The 18,426-nt window shown below is 44.1% G+C and overlaps 1 protein-coding gene across 8 annotated transcripts in view; it reads right to left on the minus strand.

The window, feature by feature from the left end:
- AREL1 (apoptosis resistant E3 ubiquitin protein ligase 1) overlaps nt 1–18,426 on the minus strand; it is a 24,227-nt gene continuing 5,801 nt past the window's right edge. For 4 of the 8 annotated variants that reach the window (XM_054067687.1, XM_054067686.1, XM_054067683.1 and 1 more), the window contains 16 exons: nt 16,838–17,075; nt 15,922–16,091; nt 15,663–15,843; nt 14,687–14,934; nt 12,796–12,873; nt 12,182–12,323; nt 11,653–11,774; nt 9,867–9,942; nt 9,399–9,508; nt 8,474–8,653; nt 8,204–8,329; nt 7,877–8,006; nt 7,735–7,793; nt 7,461–7,550; nt 6,353–6,528; nt 2,113–6,164 (listed from right to left, as the gene is read on the minus strand). In XM_054067687.1, the coding sequence (XP_053923662.1) occupies nt 6,062–6,164; nt 6,353–6,528; nt 7,461–7,550; nt 7,735–7,793; nt 7,877–8,006; nt 8,204–8,329; nt 8,474–8,653; nt 9,399–9,508; nt 9,867–9,942; nt 11,653–11,774; nt 12,182–12,323; nt 12,796–12,873; nt 14,687–14,934; nt 15,663–15,843; nt 15,922–16,091; nt 16,838–17,075 (2,229 nt within the window). In that variant the 3' untranslated portion in view covers nt 2,113–6,061. Of the gene's footprint in view, nt 748–1,589; nt 2,027–2,112; nt 6,165–6,352; nt 6,529–7,460; nt 7,551–7,734; nt 7,794–7,876; nt 8,007–8,203; nt 8,330–8,473; nt 8,654–9,398; nt 9,509–9,866; nt 9,943–11,652; nt 11,775–12,181; nt 12,324–12,795; nt 12,874–14,686; nt 14,935–15,662; nt 15,844–15,921; nt 16,092–16,837; nt 17,076–18,426 lie in introns of those variants that run through there. The other 4 variants (XR_008450004.1, XR_008450005.1, XR_008450002.1 and 1 more) reach the window with 4 other exon arrangements.

Consider the following 18,426-nt stretch of genomic DNA (forward strand, 5'->3'; position numbering starts at 1 on the left):
ACCACAACAAACAAACCAAAAATAAACAAGAAAAGATTTTAAGAGGAAGATTCTAAAATCTGAGATTCTGCACCACAGAGCTGATGCCAAGACAGGCTGAAGTTCTGCTGGACTTTGCTATTTCCCGTAAGTGTTTTCCTTTTATAGTTCCCATAACCACATGCTCAAACTCTTTCTGTTGTCATGTGCCAGGTCAGTCAGACACAAGATGTAGCAGAACAGCCAAAACCATAAAAAACTTAATTCATTTATGAGAACTGGGAGTTACAGCCCAGTTCAACTGACCAACTCAGACATAACACTATGAAAGTAAGAAGGAATCTTATCCAAATCAAGCATAATTTCCCCATTTTTTCATTCAGGTATCTGAAGAAATTCCTTCTTCATAAGGAGAAACAAACAGAAAGCTAAGCAGAGGAATTGAATGCCCAAAAATCCATTTTCTCAGGCAGCACATCTTGACACTTCTCAGGTCAAGTGGCCCTGTATAGAATCAAGGATCCCTGACATGAAGACATGAAAGCAACTCCTTGCTTTTGCTGGAGACACAAGGTGGAGCATGTAGGATTCCAGCATGAAGTGCATGGGCATGATTTGTCTCCCAGCCCCAAGTCCATGTCAGGTGCAAGGATAAATGGAGGCTGTGGAGTCAGCAACAGGTCACTGCCACCACTCCCTCTCAAAGACATCGGCAAGAAACTGGTGATCGGGATGGACAACGTGGGCAGCCAGATGACATCATGCATCCTGCAAAGAGAGGCAGAAACTTTAGAACCTACTTCACGCTAAAGTAATCCAGCATGCCAAGCTCCCTCCTTCACACCCAAACAGTATTTTCTGAAAATCCAGCCTCAACTTGGACCCCTTCCCATGAGTACTTCTGGACACGGCATGTAAAGACACTTCCACCTGGTTTGCTGCGCAACATTTTGCTCATGCCGGGTGCCATGACCCCAATTCCAGCAGCTCCAGACTCATAGCCTCTGAGATTTTCAGAGGACGCTGGAACTTCAGTTTCTGGATTCTTCAGAAAACCACAGCTTTATCTGACCTCTGTCTTTTCTGAGCCCAGCATAAGATACCTTTATTCCCACAAGGAGTTTCTAAATAATAGCTTGACCCAGCACGATGCTACAGATGCCGTCCCTGAAACTCACACACTGCTCTCCCTGTTCTCTAGCTGGGGCTCATGGCGTGAAAGCCAGAATCAAGGCTAGATGTTGGTTTTGTAATATGAGAGAACATCTGCCTAATTATATGGCGCACACACAGCCAAATGCTATGATGGCAGAAGACGGGCTAAATCTTCACCCAGCCCAGGAAAAGGGTTTCCATAGTTTTAGACGCAGCACTGATAATGGACACAGACTGACATCACAGAATTATCCCAATTATTAAAGTCATAACTTTAACCCTTAAGTCACAAAACAAACAAACAAACAAATAAAAGTTGTCCCAGGAAAACCAGTGATAAACGCAATGTTTTTCCTCAGCTGTGAACAGCTGAAGCTCAGAGAACCACAGAAATTAGATATTGCCCCTGAAGTCAACAAGCTGTCAACTTACTAATTACTAACTTACTAATTGTTTGTTAGCAGACACTTGCAGTCACATTTTTTCCACCCTGCAATGTGACAGCATTTTGTACAACTTGAAAAGGTGCAATGGACTCAAATGCTCCCTCTTCTCCTGGCTTCATCTAATCCTCTGAACAGTACAGTGAAGCACAAGCGGTACAAACACCTGCAGCTCTGAGTCAGGTAACACACAGCGAGACAAAACAGTAATTGTACCAACCACGTTATTAATTTCCACAAAACAGTCCTTTAAAATGCTTTCTGGCATTACCAGCTGCTTCAGCTCATTCTCCAGCCTGCTGCAGAGGCCTCACAGTAGCCTGCAAGCTCCATCCCAGAGTCCTGTCTCTTCCCAGAAGGTCCTGCATTCAGTTAGACATCCTGAAAGGCTGCCAGTGGGGCACCATCCTCTCCCAGTGCTGCAGACCTCAGCGACACACTCAAAAGACCTGGAGAGACCCCTCAAGCACAGACAGTACTAATGAGTTTGATTCCCTCTACGCAGCCCCAAAAGAATGCTGAGCTGAGAAGGCAGCATTTTTAAAATATTTTATTTATTATACAAACTATTTACAAAATCAGCTACAACCTCAGGCTTCCAAATTTTGGCTGAACTGTGCCAGAAATTCATCAGAGGGAACTAAGACTTGACCTTATCATCCACAGCTCCTGGTTTCTCAAAACATGCAACGTGGGCTGCAGGTGCAGGCTGAAGCCAGAGCAGCTTCAGGAAACATTGAATCTGTCTGATATGATAACAGGATCTTAAAGGTTTCTATAGAAGGGCCTCAATTAAAGGGGAATAAATAAAGGGTAAAAAGAAAAGTAACAATCCTATGCCAGAAGTGACATACAGTATAGGTGACCCAAGCACATCCCCATTGTCAGTGTTAAGGGCAGCATAAGAAGTGACTGCACTGAGAAAGGGTATAAAGCTAGAGACAAGTTTAGACACATCGTGATGGATCTCAGGAACATGGGACCAGCTGGGAGCCTGTGGAAACAATGGAGATGGGTTTAGTTGACTAAGAGCACCCATCACAGTTCTGATGCACCTGTGTTAAGACAAAAGTCCTTGGCATCTGCAGAGTTGTTGGAAAGAGCGGGGTGACATATCCCTCCCCCCCTGAAGCTGCTGAAGAGAGCTGCTGCTCTGCTGAGTTGTGGGGAGGAGAGGAGCAAGACGGAGGTCTGGTGGCCACTCTACATCAGTGGCCACATCAAAGCCCACGTGCGCAGCAAGGATGAGTTGTGGAGAATGAGCTAGCCACTATGTCTGCCACTCGTTTGCCTATCACAATGACCAAATTGGCCCCTGGTCACCCCCTCTCACACATCAAGGCAGGTATGCAAAGTTACATCTTAGCCACAAAACAAAGAATCAGAGGTGATCATGAAAACAGAAGTATTAATAAGATTTATGAATAGAAACAAATATATGTTGTACTTGGATGACTTATGGATATGGAAGCCATGAGTTTTGTGTGTTGGAAATGACTTGAAGTATGATCCTGGAGTTTTTCGGATCCCTACATGCTGGTTCAGGTTGCACTGGCAGTGGGGCAAGGTAACCCATTGTGTCCCTTACCAGCGGCATCACTGGCCAAAGGTAAAGATAAGGAGCTGGGTTGACTGATACCCCAGATGTTATTACTCCAGAAGGGACTATAAGAGGATAAGAGGAGCGGGTCATAATTGGAGCTCCCTCTCAGCTGGTCTGAGACCCCCACCAACGTCAACATAACATCATGGATCCAAACCCTCCGAGCACCGGAGAATCTGCAAAACTTCACCTGCAGCAGCTTCATGGAAACATCTAAAAAGACTTTATCATTGAACTCCAGACAGGTCGTATAGTCCCTCACAAACCCTTATAGGATGCTAATATTTGGTCTAGATTTAAGCTTATATTCTTGACTTAGAATTGTAACATTATAGGTAATAAAGTAAACGTTTAAATGCAGTTCTGGGTCCTACTCTGCCTCTCGAGGTGTGACATGGGGTGCTGGCTGCAATGCCATGAGAAGCATTTAGGAGCTCTTTTCAGCAGAAGAGGACTGCCCAATGTCCACCTACTATGTTCTCAGAATAAAAAAGTCCAGCTCAAGAGAAGAAAGGAGAAGATTCCTGAGGAAGATGTCACTGGCAGAGTTGGCCCACAGCTACAAGACTGGAAACATCCTCACCAGGTAAGACTGCAAAACAAGGTTGTAGTGTGGAAAACAGCACGAAGCTACGCATCCTAACAAACAGGAATTAAGCTAAACACTGTCACCTCCTCTCAGTCTTTGGAGAAAGCAGTGACGTGGTGGCATGGAGGAAACAGGAGCTGTAACTCTACTGATGATGGAAGCCACCTGCAGTTTAAATAAAGCGATACCCATACTCTCCACCCAAAGGAGTTCAGGACCTTGCAGGATGGAGCCTGCACTAAAAAAAGGAGATTGCCACTACCAGAGTTATCTGTCAGAGCGCAGCAATGGCAACTCTCAAGCTGGCAGCCTCCCAGCACCAAGGTGCCAGTGAGGGGATGAATTCACAAGGCAAAGAAATCCCCGAGTAGTCTCAATGCTCAGCTGGTTGCTTTTTGGCACCAACATGGCTTATTTTTTCAGAACAGAAGTAACACACTCAGGCCAAGAATGACTAAGATGCTGCCTTAAAAACATTTCTAGACGTAGAATGTTCCCCCTAAAATACCAGTCAATTCAACTAAGCTTTACTGGAAAAAAACCACACACGGTATCTTAAAATATCTATAGTGTGCAGAGGTCTGCTCAGTTCAGCCTGAGGACAGCACGCAGTGGGGCTGAAGAGGATGATTTGACTTTTTTATCTAAGGTGGTGTTCTAAAATTAGCTCGGGGATGCCAGTTTGAGACTCCATTCTGGAAGAAATCCAGCAATTCCGTAATTCAGTGAAAGCTTACATTGCAGGCAGTAGCAATGCAGATTTCTCACATCTTGATTGCTGTATGTCTTTGGCTCCTGACCTGAACTGCCTAAGGGACTGTTGAGAACTTAAAAGATCTGGAATTTTGCTTCACTGAAGAACTCATCAAGATTCCCAGATTCCCCATCCCTTTATTTCTCTGGGAAGGGTTGAGTGGACTGCCAGCAAAACCACACCCCAATCACAAGCTTACTTCTGTTGGTCTGCCCACTCCTCTCCCCACAAGCCAGACAATGGTAAGTGCTGTTGAGTGATCACTTGAGTGAAGATCTAGTTAACATCTTGTGCTGGAAAGCCAGCAGCACTGAATGGAACAGGAGGAAAGGAAAGCTGAAGAAAGAAGGTAAGAAGATTGCAAGGACAGAAAGCCAGCTGCTTTTCAGGCACCACTGCCCCTCTGGAAACGGCCTGAAATGCAGCAGAGAAAGAGGAGCCTCAGGCTCCTGCATGATAGAGGTAGAAGCCAAGACCCTGTGGGATACCAGTGCGGAGGAGCCATGTTCTGCCCAGTACCATCACTCCAACAATAAACATAAGCCCAGTGCACACTGTAGCTGCTTACTGACCTGTCACTGTTACTACATAACATACATACCCTGAAGGTGAATGGGGGGTAGGCATTGGTGCTCAGCATTGAGGGATCACACTCATGCCCATACTTTCTCTCCTGAGGAAAGGAAAAGAAGGCAAGGGCTTGGGACAGCTTCCCGTGCAACATTAACTGTCAGAAACATTCAATGGAGGAGAAACTCCTCTTCCAGTTCATTTGCAGAGGCTCATTACCAGCCACTGCTGGAGAAGGACGCTTCTGCTGCTGGACCCTGGTGGAGGTAGTACAGGATTGCTGTCAGGGCCAGCACTTGTTCTCAGATGATGGGTTACTCCATCCAGCGGATACTGCGCTTCTTCCTCTGTGGCACAGATAACAGCAGCATTCAGAGCAAGATGGAGAAGGAGAACCAGAAACCCTTGTGGGTCAAGTGCTGAAGGGATGGACAACGCCGTACTCTTCATAAGTCACAGAGTTAGAGGAGTCATCAGGGTGCATCGCTTGGGGGATTTGAGCTAAGACATGGAAAGTTTCTAAGGCTTCATGTGAGCCAGGTTTCCAGCAGAGCTCCGTGCTGGTCTTCACTCTTCCTCCCAGAGAGCTTCGATAAAGGCAGCTCAGCACATCTCCTGCACCTCATCAACTTCTGTCTATAAACATCTTCTCACAGAAGAATGGGTGTACAGGGTACAGGGAAATCAAGTGCAATATTCTCCTTGATGAATGCACCACAGTCCTTCTGCTGTTTCACATTGAACCAAAGGGAGAATAAGGGAAAGGGAAAAAAAAAAAAAGAGCTCTTGATGACATATTTAGGATACGGAAAGGCCACGTGACATCTTCTGGATGACAAATTCCTTTACTAAAGAGTCTTTGCTCTGCCTCCGTTGCCCATGTGAAGGGAAGGAGAACAAGCAGAGGACTGAACCTGGGTCTTGCCACGAAGAGCCAGGAGGCTAAGTGGGCTCTTGGAAATGGGAAATCACAGCATGCCAAAGCCCTCACAACCCTCGCTGATAGCTAGCTGCAGCATCCTGTGCACTTCTTCATAGGAGTCATAAGTAGGGAGGCACAGCTGGTTAAAACTGTAAAACAAACAAAAAAATTCCATTCAGACTAGATCTGAGAGAGGACCATCCCCATCATCTTCTTTTAGTCAGGCTGACATGAACATCACGCACATTGCATGATATACACTGCTTGCCCACTGCAACTAGCTGGTGTCATTCCCAAAAGCACAATGGAGAAAGTTCTGTCACCCCAGGATACTTGCCAAGTGTGGGCTGTTGGCAAAGTACTGTGAGTTGGAGCCGCAATGATCTGGAAAGAAGGACAGAGTGCAGCAAACCCTCCTGGGGGCAGCTGGGAGGAACCAGTTGTGAACTGCAAGAGCCTGGCCAGTTCCTCCTGCGTAAAACTGGAGACCACAGTCCAAAACCATCTCATGACCTGTTAGGAAACAGGAAAAGTAAAGCCAGGTGATACAAGCAAATCTAAAAAGCATATAAGCAAGTTGCAAGAAGATCAATCAATTTCCCTTGCCAGCATGTGCTCTACTAATAGTCAATTTTTGATCTTCAAACAAGGTGACACATTAAGGCAAGTACTACCTAGCTTCTCCCTGGCAGTCAAGAGATGTCCCATGCTACCACCTCCCCTCAGTCCTTTCCCTCAAAGCAGAAAGGCTTCTGCTCTCCTCACAGAGATTTTACTTTGAGAAACACCTGCATTGGCAACAAGGTAAGCTTACGATGCAGAAGTTCATTCTTGCACTATGCTAATTGTTTGCATTTTCACATCCTTTGTTACTTGTGCAGGAAGGTGGAACCATCTCAGCTCAGCTAGAAGCTTGTACTCTCTGTCTCTCTTCATTTTGGGTGTTTTGGCAGGAACAAAGGTATGGGAACAACTACACAGTACAAATTTAGGCTACTACATCAATAGTCTTTATCAGAGCTCAGAATTCCAAAAACTCTACATGTGGGCTGCAATCACAATCTTCAAGCATCCCTTAGAGATATATATATCACCATGAACATCGTCAGTAGCAGTAATTCCCACCAATTCCCCCTGATTCCCTGCTGAACTGTTCTTAATCAGTGCTTTGTTGGATTTTCTTAAAATGACCATTGCTGCTGATTTTTTTCCTGCTGGAAACTGATTAAGCATCACCTACAGCTGTGGCCAGGCTGAAGGATATCTCTAGGGGTAAACATAATTTCATAATGCATGCAGTCTCAATCCTGATGCATGAATCTTCCAGTTTGTTCTTCTGGAAACCTAATTCATGACCAAGAAATCTCTTTCCAGTTCAAGCTGCCTTCTGCTGTAGTTGGGATAAGTGAGTTCAGCAAGCAGGAAGGAGAAGCCCTTTGACTCACCTTCTCACGGAAATGCCAAGATCCTCCTACCACTACAGCATGTGCCTTGAAGTCACTGACACTGATATCTCCAGTACCGCACATAAGTAACTGAAAGGCAAAGTACTGCAATCAGAAAGTCAGGAGCCCAGGAAACAAAAGGACAGCTACCATGCAAATCACAAACGCTTTAAAAGCTTAGAGAATAAACATTTTGGTTTTATTCCAGAAAGTGCTTCATTTGTCAGAGAAGAGAGGAAGTAAGGGTAGAGATGCTCAGGGAGGTAGCAATTACCTCAAGCTCATTCTCATCAAAAATAGCCAGGAGGTTCTCAGGAACTAGTTCATTAAGACCTGGAAGAGAAGAAAGAAGAGCAACAAGTGCTATCCCCTGGGACATAAAGGCAGAAAGGAACAGGGAGCAGACAGCATGTTACCTTTCAGAAAGTGATCCACCTCCTCTCTAACCTGACTGGCCAGCCTGTACTGTGCAAGCAGATTTAGATACAAGATTTTGTTTTCATTGGTCACTGGTACTTGAGCCCCTCCTGCCACCAGTTCCACTACCTGAAAAGGAGAACACTCGATATGAGTGTGACCGGCAGCATTCCCTAAATCCGAACTCCCAACCAGAATAAACCCAAGCAAGGAGCTACAGCCCACGCTAAGCTCACATTTCTGGGGTACAAAGTAGAGTTCTCTGTCTCCCCTGCTACAGGCAGAAGGGGTTAAACTGCCTCACCTTCAAGAACTGCCTCCCTCACCTTTTCCAGTTGTCCTGTTTTGCTATACTTCTCTTCAGCAAAGACCAGATCCATCTCACTCACATCATTGTTCAGTATGAAACAGACTTTGGATTTATAAAATTCTGGGTCATCCGTTTCAAAATACTGTGAAAGAAAAAGAAGGCAGGGACACAGAGGGAAGAAAACCAACATACATCATTAAGCAGGACTCTGGATCTGCTTCTACTACAGCAACATCCAACCACTCCCCAAAGCAATACAGGCTTCAGATAAGACTGAGAGCTTCACCTTGTAATGCATACGAAGTCCTATGATCTGAGCCAGGAAGGATCGAGTGAAGCGAGCTCGGACCAGTTGTTTGTAAGCACCTCCCAGAGATGATTCATAAAGACACTTTCCTACCAGGCGGCCTGCAAATTCATACACCTTGAGTCGCAAATACGTGGGACGACCTGGATTTGGGTGCACCTGTACAGAGGAAGCGAAGTGAAATATCCAAGTACCAGACAAGACTAGCACAAATAGCAAGTATGGAACCAGTTCAAGCCACCACATCTCTCAGGCTGCCCCAGCAGCTTTAGTGGAATATTCTCAAAGCCAAGCAATAGAAATAAAATGCCTGAGCCTGCCTAGGAAGAATACAAAATCACAGAATCATAGAATAGTTAGGGTTGCAAGGGACCTTAAAGATTGCCTTGTTCCAACCCCCCTGCCGTAGGCAGGGACATCCCACTAGATCAGGCTGCCCAAGGCCCATCCAACCTGGCCTGGAACACCCCCAGGGATGGGGCAGCCACAGCTTCCCTGGGCAACCTGGGCCAGGGCCTCACCACTCTCATTGTGAAGAAATTCTTCCTAATGTCTAGTCTAAATGTTTCACTGCATAGGCCAGAAGCAGTGTGAGAGCAGAAATGGATTCTGAAACATTCAGATCCAACAAAACCTCTAGAAACCTCCTCTTGCCTAGAAATCCAGCCTTTCCTGCTGAATGGCCACCATCTGCTGTTCAGCCAGTCAGTTCTTTGACACTTCAATGGGTTAAGATCATTAAGCAAAGCTTTGAGAAAGGCACGGGAAGTGACCATGCAGGCAAGCTAAAGAATGGGTAAGGTTGCACATCACTTAAATGAAGTTAGCGGTAGTATTATTTTTTAACCGGCAACACGTCAACGCACACAGTTCTGCTCATTCAGCATCAGAACTGCAAACTCACCAAGGCCTGGTTGTTATCACTAAAGCGAGTAAAGAGTTGACTGGTGGTATCAAATAATGCCTTACAGATGAGCTCAAACCACTCTCTGCGTGGACCTCCCCAGTCCAGAGCTACAAAAGAAAACAAACTTGGTCATCCATGGGTCATCAATTCCAAGAGTTTCATGCATGCTGCTCAGTATTACCTGACACGAGAGCTCCACAGCAAAAAACAGCAGACAGGGACTCCAGAACCCTGGGTTCTCCTCCCTAACTTAGACCTAACATTTTTCATTTGGGCCTCAGGTCCCTAACTAAAGTAGGATAGAAGAGCACCGGCAGGATAATTTGGTAACACCTGTGAGAAAGTGAAAGGGCTGGAAAGCCTACACAGGACAAACATACTACAAGAAACCAGATTTTCAGACTAATACCACTCCACTGTAATTTCTTTCACTTTGTCCTTAAAGATATTCACACAGTAACTCACCTTCTTCATCCTGAAAAACCACTTCAAAGTTTTTGCTCCAGTCAGAAACAGAAAAATTTCGTGTTGCTTTAAAAGACTGCAAAAAAACCAAAACAAAACAAAATGGAAAATAGCAGCAGCAATTACAGCTTGACACCCCATAGCCATTATGCAACCCTGAACATGTGGATGGGCGATTTAAGAAACAAAAGCCCAAGAAACTGCCTAGTAGTGTAAAGCATAAAACTGAGAATAGGAACTCCTAAGATCTAATTGTTTTTGGTCCAAAGCCACAGATGCCAATTCCTCACTTTCTATTATGAGACATATTATCCAGATAATTACAGCTCATCTTAAAACCAGCATGAAGTCTTAGCACAGCACTGATGTATCCTTCTCACTGCAGTACAGTATTGTTTAAAGTACTAAAATGCCTGTGGGAAGGAGCAATTTGTATAAAGCACTCTCAGCCCACGAGTTAGATTTAAAAAAAGAACATTTCAGAGAGCATTAGAAAATAGCTTGAAGGATTCACTAAGTTCATACTTAAAGTAAGTCACGATGCAAAGAAGTAACAAAATAGATCAAGTGTCTAGAGCTTCCCGTGCCCTCATTCTTGAATTCCAGTTTAAGAAAATTTAAAAGCTACAGAGCAGTCCTCGGTCACACAGGGAGCTTTGGTTTAGCTAATCTTCCAATAGATTAGAGCACCATGCTAGTCACCCCTCTGGGCTACACGCAGCAAGCACATTCATTGTGTCTGTCAACCTTGGACAATAAAGCTCAGATTTACTGTTATTACGGCAGTTTATTTATTTTATTTTACTAGGCTGTAGCACCAGTGCTCGTGACAGTGCAGGAATTTCTGAAATAGTGGGAAAAAACAGTCAGGGAAATACCATTCAGAAACAAGTTGTTTTGTAGCAAGCTATTAACCAAAACAATCTGGTAAACACTGCAAGCTCCTAGTGCAGAAAATATTCCAAAACACAGATTTACTGAGTGCAAATCAAGCGAAATCCTAGCTACTCTTTCCTTCTCCAGAAATGTTCTTTTCCATTTTTATAACATTATTGTTGGGAAACACACATGGAAACAATAAATCAGGATAACTGCCTGCCCCACGTACAGAGTATTTAAAATGTTAATTAAGAAATGTATTATATGAATGACTCCTAAACTTGATTTAAGAAACACACTAATTCGGGGCAACATTGGTGAAGACTTCCAACAAGGACTCTACAGGATATTTAATCATCACATTGAACTAGAAGCCTACCAATGCAAGAGTTTAACACATGCAGCTCAGTAACACCTGACTTATCTCACCAAGTAGCTCTGTACCAGAAAAACAGTCAATAAAGATCCAGGAGCTCTAGGTTCCGCTCCCAGAAAAACAGTCAATAAAGACCCAGGAGCTCTAGGTTCCGCTCCCAGATATGACCCAGGCAGACGGTCTCTCTCTGGGCCTCAAGTTCCAATGTAAAGGGGGGAAAGAACAGTACCAGCAGATTTCTTGCTTTTACAGGCTTAATAATATAAGAAATTGATCAGATCTTACCGGCTGTAGAAAAGGAAAGCAACACCCCACACAACACCAAACCCGAACACAGAGGAGCTACTTTGAGAATAGTTTTTGTTTTCTTTTTCCCCTGCCTCAAGCTGCCTACTGGCATCTGCCTTGAAACTGAAGGGATTTTTAGCGGGGTTGCCCTAGCACATGCCAGTTCGGATTTCTCTAGGCCCCAAGCAGAAGAAAAGGGATGGAGGAAGCGTTGGACTTAAGTGAAGTGACCTATACACTCACCGATTCCAGCAGACAGTGACGGCTGACCTTCAGTGTGACCTTCGAATGAGGCCTTTTCATATGCACCTGACGTAGCTCTCGCTGAAAGAAGTTCACTTTGTCCTGGAAGGTCTCCGAACCTCCTGAGAATAATGACAATATGGGTCAAGCCTGAGCTGTCAGCACCTCAAACATCTAGAGGGTATTCCTAAGACTAACTCTACAGCCCAAGGACAAGTTTATTACAGCAAGATTTGGAGACAGAACTCTAAAGGCAGTCTGCAGCTAGTCTTGCTGACATTCAGATTCTCACAGGTGCATTTTCAAAGAGCCTGACAGAAAAGCCAAACTGAAAAGCCAAACTGAAAAGGAACAGCTGGCATGACGAAATACATTCACCGGAAGCATCTGCAAGAACAGAACTTGAGGTTCCAGGAATCGGAGTTCTCACCAGAGCTCATTCAGTGCTGGCAGTCTTCATTCCCCAGGGAAACTAGCAGACTCAAGTACTAACTTCCTGACTACTGTACCCACCTCATCGCCCCTTTACCTATGTTTTTATGCAGAGAGCGAATGAAAGTGGCTGCCAAGATGTTCCTCTCCTTGCAGCTGAGTTCCACAGGGGGTTGGATCCCATCATCCACCACCAGTGTCAGTAATTTGTGCACAGGGTCAGGACCAAGGTATGAAAACTAGCAGCAAAAAGATGCAAGAAAGCGTGAACTCATCATGCAGAAGGCACAGCACGTTCAGTAGACAGAACACCACTCGTGCTTCAAGACTTTGCTCACCCATGCAGACGTAGTAAAAAGGAATACTATTTCTAGTACCCAGACTCCAGTTAGGAGGCTGCTTCAAACCTCACATCCTAGCCTGGGGGCTTCAGTGGACAGTCACAGCAATTTAGCAAGGTTATGAGGAAAATAAACAAAAGAAATGCAGAAGGAATCAAGATTTTTGCCTAGCATTGGGGACAAAAGGCAGGAAGGAGTTATACAACTAGCTCCTATTCATAAATATTAGCAGAAATTAGGCTGAGAGGGAATTCCAGAGTTGACTTTTACACCACAAAACGTTCCAAAAGGAAAAATCAGACCGTCATTCACAAGGTCCACAAGCTAACAACACAGAGGTGCAATAACAACTACATGGAAAGAGGCTCACCTTTGTGCCAGGACATACTCTAAAGGTGTAAAGGCGCCATGGAATGATCTTCAGATAAAATTCTTTCACTGAGAATTGCTGAGTAACCACAAGGAAAAGAAATTGTTAGAAGTCACACATCTGTCAAGGGTTGTCCCTAAAACACATGGCTGCACAGGACAGATCCTTCAGGCCAGACCTCCCTCCAACCCCAGGGACAGGTTTCTGCAGCACTTGGTGACATCTTTGTGCATAATACATGAAAACCTTCAAAGCTGCACAGAACCATAAGCAACTTCTCAGTAAGGCTTTATTGCGTGCATTTATGATTCCTGTGGGATGCCAGCATGAAACAGATTTTACAGCAGTAATCCACTGTGTTCAGCAGGACATCATCAGTCTAATTTGAAGGTAATGTTAAGTACACTTGAGAGGCTGAATTCAGGACAAGATTGTAATGCAGTGACGAACAGGTTTTGGAAAAAGTCACACTAACGGAACTGTTGCTCCTGCTCCCCAATTTTCACAACCATTTCAAACGACTTTTAAAAACCTTGTGCGATTGCTAAATCCAGGACATTTGCAGAAATTCCTTCTCAGGGTGTTTCTGCCAGAACAAGTAACTGCTAACTGTGGAACTCTCACCTTCTGGAGAGCATGCTAAGAAGAAATTTTAGCATCTTTAGACAAAACACAAAACTATATCCTGCATAAGCCTGTTCTAGCTGCAATGATTGGAAAAAGCGACAAGCAGCACTTCTCCAGAGAAGAAAGCACATATGAACAGTAATCCCTTGGAGAAATAACAGCATAGTAACAGTTATCAACTGTACAGGACAGATGCTCTATGTGTCATAGAATCAATACACTCATTACGTTGGAAAAGACCTCAGAGATTATCAACTCCAACCATACCTGTCTACTACTACTCTCTATATAGAGATATCCAGGGATACTCATGCAAGCATCAAAATTGCATTTACAGCGTTGGCGCTGAAAGGGAACCTGCAGCAGTACCCACTTCTGGTGATCTCCTTTACCAGGTAATGCAACAGAAAAGAATATGGAAGTCCAGAACAATACCCCAAAGATAAAACGATGCTGAACCGAGGAGGACCTAGCACTCATTCCCAAAGTCAATTCTTAGAGCCACATGCAGCAGAGATTTAGAAATCTCTAGCAACACCCTCCATCCTGTTAACAGTTACAAAGCCCTCTACGGTCGTCAGGAAAGCAATTTGTGGATTAGTCTTCCACTTTGATATTTATCACTGCATTTTTCAGAATTGAGATAGATAGATTAACAAAGGGAATTCAAGTTTATTAGTAGATTTAGTAGGATTTTCATTCTAGTTTCCCTGAATGCCCGTAGGCAATACTAAGAGGTAACAGTTTTCATTAACGTATTCTTACTATAAGAGAATCCTCAGTTTCTCTTGACTTGCTTGAATCCTGTTACTTCTACTTACACACTCACTCTTTGTCCTCTGGCCAATTTTTTTTTTCCTTTTTTTTTCCCCTGAAACATTTGAGAAACAGGACAAAGGCATAAAACCTGAGAATTATCTTCCTCCAAGTTCCAGTCACCAGGCAAGGGAATTGCAGGTCTAATTTGACCAGAGCAAAGGAAATGCAAACATAACAGATATTGAACAAACAGTGAGAAAATTCCCAGTAGGCCTTGGATCAGACCTAGGAAGACCCACGGAGTCCTAAAACCTCAAGGAGTATTTAAAGGTTATGCTCAGTCATGAGCTCCACATTTGTTGTCTAGCCTTAGGGAAACCTTTTTTAACCAAATATAAGGCACCTAAATCTGGAGCTAAGATACAGGGTGCAAAGGCGCAAGGAAGCTCTTCAGCTGCAGTGTATTTAAATACGCACTCAAGAGTGGTAACTTTGTGATATCTACCTTAGGTGACACATAGCAGTACACTTTTTTAGGTTTCTTCACTTTCTCGGGGGTTTGGCTGTCAGAGGGAGAATCTTCATCTTCGTCCTCAGTTGCAGTAGAAGGACGGCGCTGGAAGGAGCTCAGATGTGTTGGTGGAAGTTGCCACTGAGTGTTGGTATAACTTGGAGCATCATAAAGATAGGCTTCAAAGTAAATACTGACACCTGAGGTGGAGACATTGCGTTCTACAATGTTCTTTTCATTCTCTGAGGGAAATGGATATAAAAGAGTTGTGTAAATCCTAAAGGAGACAAGAATTAAAAAGCGAAGAATCCACAGACCACCACCAAATTAGTTACTGTGATTATAAAGAAAAACCTACACATCCAAAGGAAAACGTGCTCAAGTTAAACTTTGATAAAGGGAACCCAGGAGTGGGATGAAAAGATTTCAGGACCCCAGTTGTCTGTTTGGCTTCAGAGAGTGACTGGTTGGATTAAAAAGAAAAAAGGTATACGGAACCTCTCTCTCAGAGCACCAGCCTGAAGGCGTAGCCTCTTGACGGCCACACTGCAGACTGACTTAACTCCTGAAGAAACCAGGAATTATAAAATCATAATATAGCACATAGGTTACACACAGTGTTCTTCATCCACATGGTTTAACACACCTTACATGACTCACTTTCAGTATGGCTCAGATGCCAAGTACTAGCAAGCACGAAAAATTGCTTAATTTCCAAGGTAAAATTCCTGAGACGGGGAAAAAAGACATGTGCTTTTATCTGCTGATAGAACAGAGTAGCAGCCTTCAGAGATCTTCCTTGTCAGCAGTAAATTTATTTACCATAGCATTTTTAAAAGAATAGGCATTCCTTGAGCAATTAAGCATTGATAACCTGCAGGGAAGCTATATTTACCTCTGCTACACAAGTGTGCAAAGTATCTTCTAAGAGAACACCTGGAGAATGAATACCAAGTAGCTCTTGACTCACCACTTAGAACAATGATGTCGAAATCACCGTTGCTTATGGGCTGGTTCTGGTAGGAGATGCAGGCATGGAAACAACCCCTACAGTGCAAGGTGAGTCGGAAGAACACTTCGCAAGTCTGCCGATTGGACACCACAGACTTCTCAAACACAACATCAGAGCTCTCTTCTTCTTGAGGACCCAGCTAAACAGAAAACAAAGTAATAACGGGGGCTCTCTAGCTCACCTGAAGTCACGCAGCTAGGGATAAGGCTGCACTCACCTCGTGGATGGAGAGGCTGTAATTGTGCTCGTCTATGAGGGACACAGAATTGCTGGTGGGATTGTCATACTCATCTCTAGGAGCTATCTGTAGAGTGTGCTGCTGCCCACAGGTCAGCACCAGAGTGGAGAAATGGCAAACAATTTTGGTTTTAGAGGGAACCACCATCCCTAAAGCAGATAACAATAGTTCAGAGTCAAACAAATTCCAAGGTGAAGCTACAAGGAGCAAAAGAAAAGCAAATAGGGCACGATACTCTTAAAATTGGATCAAATCTAAACACGTTCTATGCCTCTACATTCCAAAACCAAAGTGCCCAAGCACTGAAATTCATGGCTGCGAAGCACAGGGTTTGTTTGGGTCAGAAACTTAAGATTGATAAAGCATACCCAATTACTAGCCCTATAAAGAACGGTTTTTCCACCATTCTAACCTTCAGTTCAAGAACTTGCTCCTGTCATCTGATACCCCAGGGAATCTCTAAATTAATCTTACCAAACAAACTTTAGCCTGGAGGTTATCCGAGCTAAATTTGAGATTACTCTTTCTGAAGGGGTATCTTAGCAAGCTTTGTATTGATTCACAATGCAATGGAACAGAGGTACTTTCAACGAACATGTATGGGAAATATAAAAGATGCCAGTTGGGGTCGAAAAACAAAAATAGAAGGAAACAAATACAAAGTCGATAAAAAGGAACTGGTTTTAAAGGTTTTAAAGATTTTAAAATATTTTTTTCAAGGATATCAACTGTTCCAGGAGCTTGAAGGAATAGAGCAGGGTACTCAAAAGAGGAAGAGTCAAATCACAACAGCATGTCCAATTAAGATACAAGTAATTGTATCTTAAGATACGGTGAAGGGTAACCCCCTCCCTGTCATCTACCCATTTTAGTTGGAAACACACTCTAACCTTACCTGGCTGGAACACCTTGTAGTAGGGGCTGTAAGCCACATTCAAGCCACCGAGTTTTACAGTTATCTGGTATCCCCCAGCCCTGCGCACAGTGAAGGCCACTTTCACCACATTTGAATTAGGCTCCTGAAGAACTTCCTGGGTCACAGGAATATCAATTGCTAGCTCCGCATGGCAGATGTGCACTCGCAGCCCCACAGGCCGGTGAGCAGGGAAGGGTTGCCCGTTTTTATAGAATAACTGCAGGGGAAATTGAGAAGTCCAGGTCAGCAAAAATATGCAGTGCACAGAGGAAGAGAAAACAAGTCACCTTAGGGAAACAAGAGCAAGAACCCCAGCCCAGCAAAGTAAAAAAAATTCACAGCCAGCTCTGTCACACAGGCTGTGTTCTCCCAAGAGAACAGGGCACAAGTAGGCATTGAACAGTCTCATTCTCTTTTGTGCTGGGGCTCAAATGAGTGCCCTGAAAAGAACATGCCTCTAGGCATTTCTTCTCTGCACTGTTAGTGTGATTTCAGAGCAGAAACCAAGAGAACCCACTACTGAAAGGAAAAAAGCAAAGCTGCATCCTTTCAGAGAAACAAGCAGATCTTGTTCATTTGTACAGCTAAGCTCTGGAAAAGCTCTCACCAATTTATCACAGAAAGCAGTGTGGAGAAGATGCTGACCTAAGGAGCTAACCCACTCTGTACTGATAAGCATCAGCATGAACAAGTCGCATTCAGCTCACAGAAGTGATCTACTGGACAATTTAAGAAGGTAACATAGCATGACTGCTATTTCCTTACAAGCAAAAAATTGCACCTTGAACCCTTACGTGCATGGCTCTTCAAGAGCCAGGAGCTTGTGGGCCAGATCCTGCCTGCCATCTGTAACCAGCCTGCAGTCAGCAAAAGGTTACCATTATTCCCTGTTTCTAAATAAGGGAGGGTGTGGGGTCTGCAGTAGGATGTATCATGACTGTCAGTGAGAGAAATCAGTGCATGCAACAGCTACTAAATGGTAGTTGATGAATAAACGGCTAAGCAAATGCGAGAGGAGCTTCAAGTGCAAGGGCTTCACGCCAGAGCCGTCATGAGCTACAGTCAGTAAAGTGAAGGGAATAAATCTAAAGAGCAGGAACAGAACAAGTCCCTTTCCCCTCAGTTCTGCCCTGGAGTTAGAACTCCTCACTTACCCTCAAGCAAAAGGGTTTTCCTGGTCTTCCCAGAAGGGATGAGTATAGCAATCCATCTCAACCTTTTTTCTTATTTTAATACCTTTCTGGGTGAGGAAGGTGGGGCAGAGAGGTAGGCACATAAGCCCAGAAAAACCTGTTCAAATCTTATCTATGTAGCTCCAAACTCTCAGTGTCCAGGCCCCTCATCCACCTTAATTGTATACTTGTCCCATCACCCTAGACTTGGCCTTTTGGCATTGGACGGAAACAAGTCCTTGGCAGGCTTTTCCAGGTCAGACAGAATAACACTCAATTTTGAAGAAATAGGGAGCAGCCATGAAGCTTTACAGCCCTTGGGTTGGTAAAAAGCCCACTCCCACGCTCTGAACTTCAGCTTTGCAACCAAAAGATAGCACCAAGTCTGCTGAAGGC

Source organism: Cuculus canorus, chromosome 5, assembly GCF_017976375.1.
Source record: "Cuculus canorus isolate bCucCan1 chromosome 5, bCucCan1.pri, whole genome shotgun sequence".
In the NCBI taxonomy this organism is placed as follows: domain Eukaryota; kingdom Metazoa; phylum Chordata; class Aves; order Cuculiformes; family Cuculidae; genus Cuculus; species Cuculus canorus.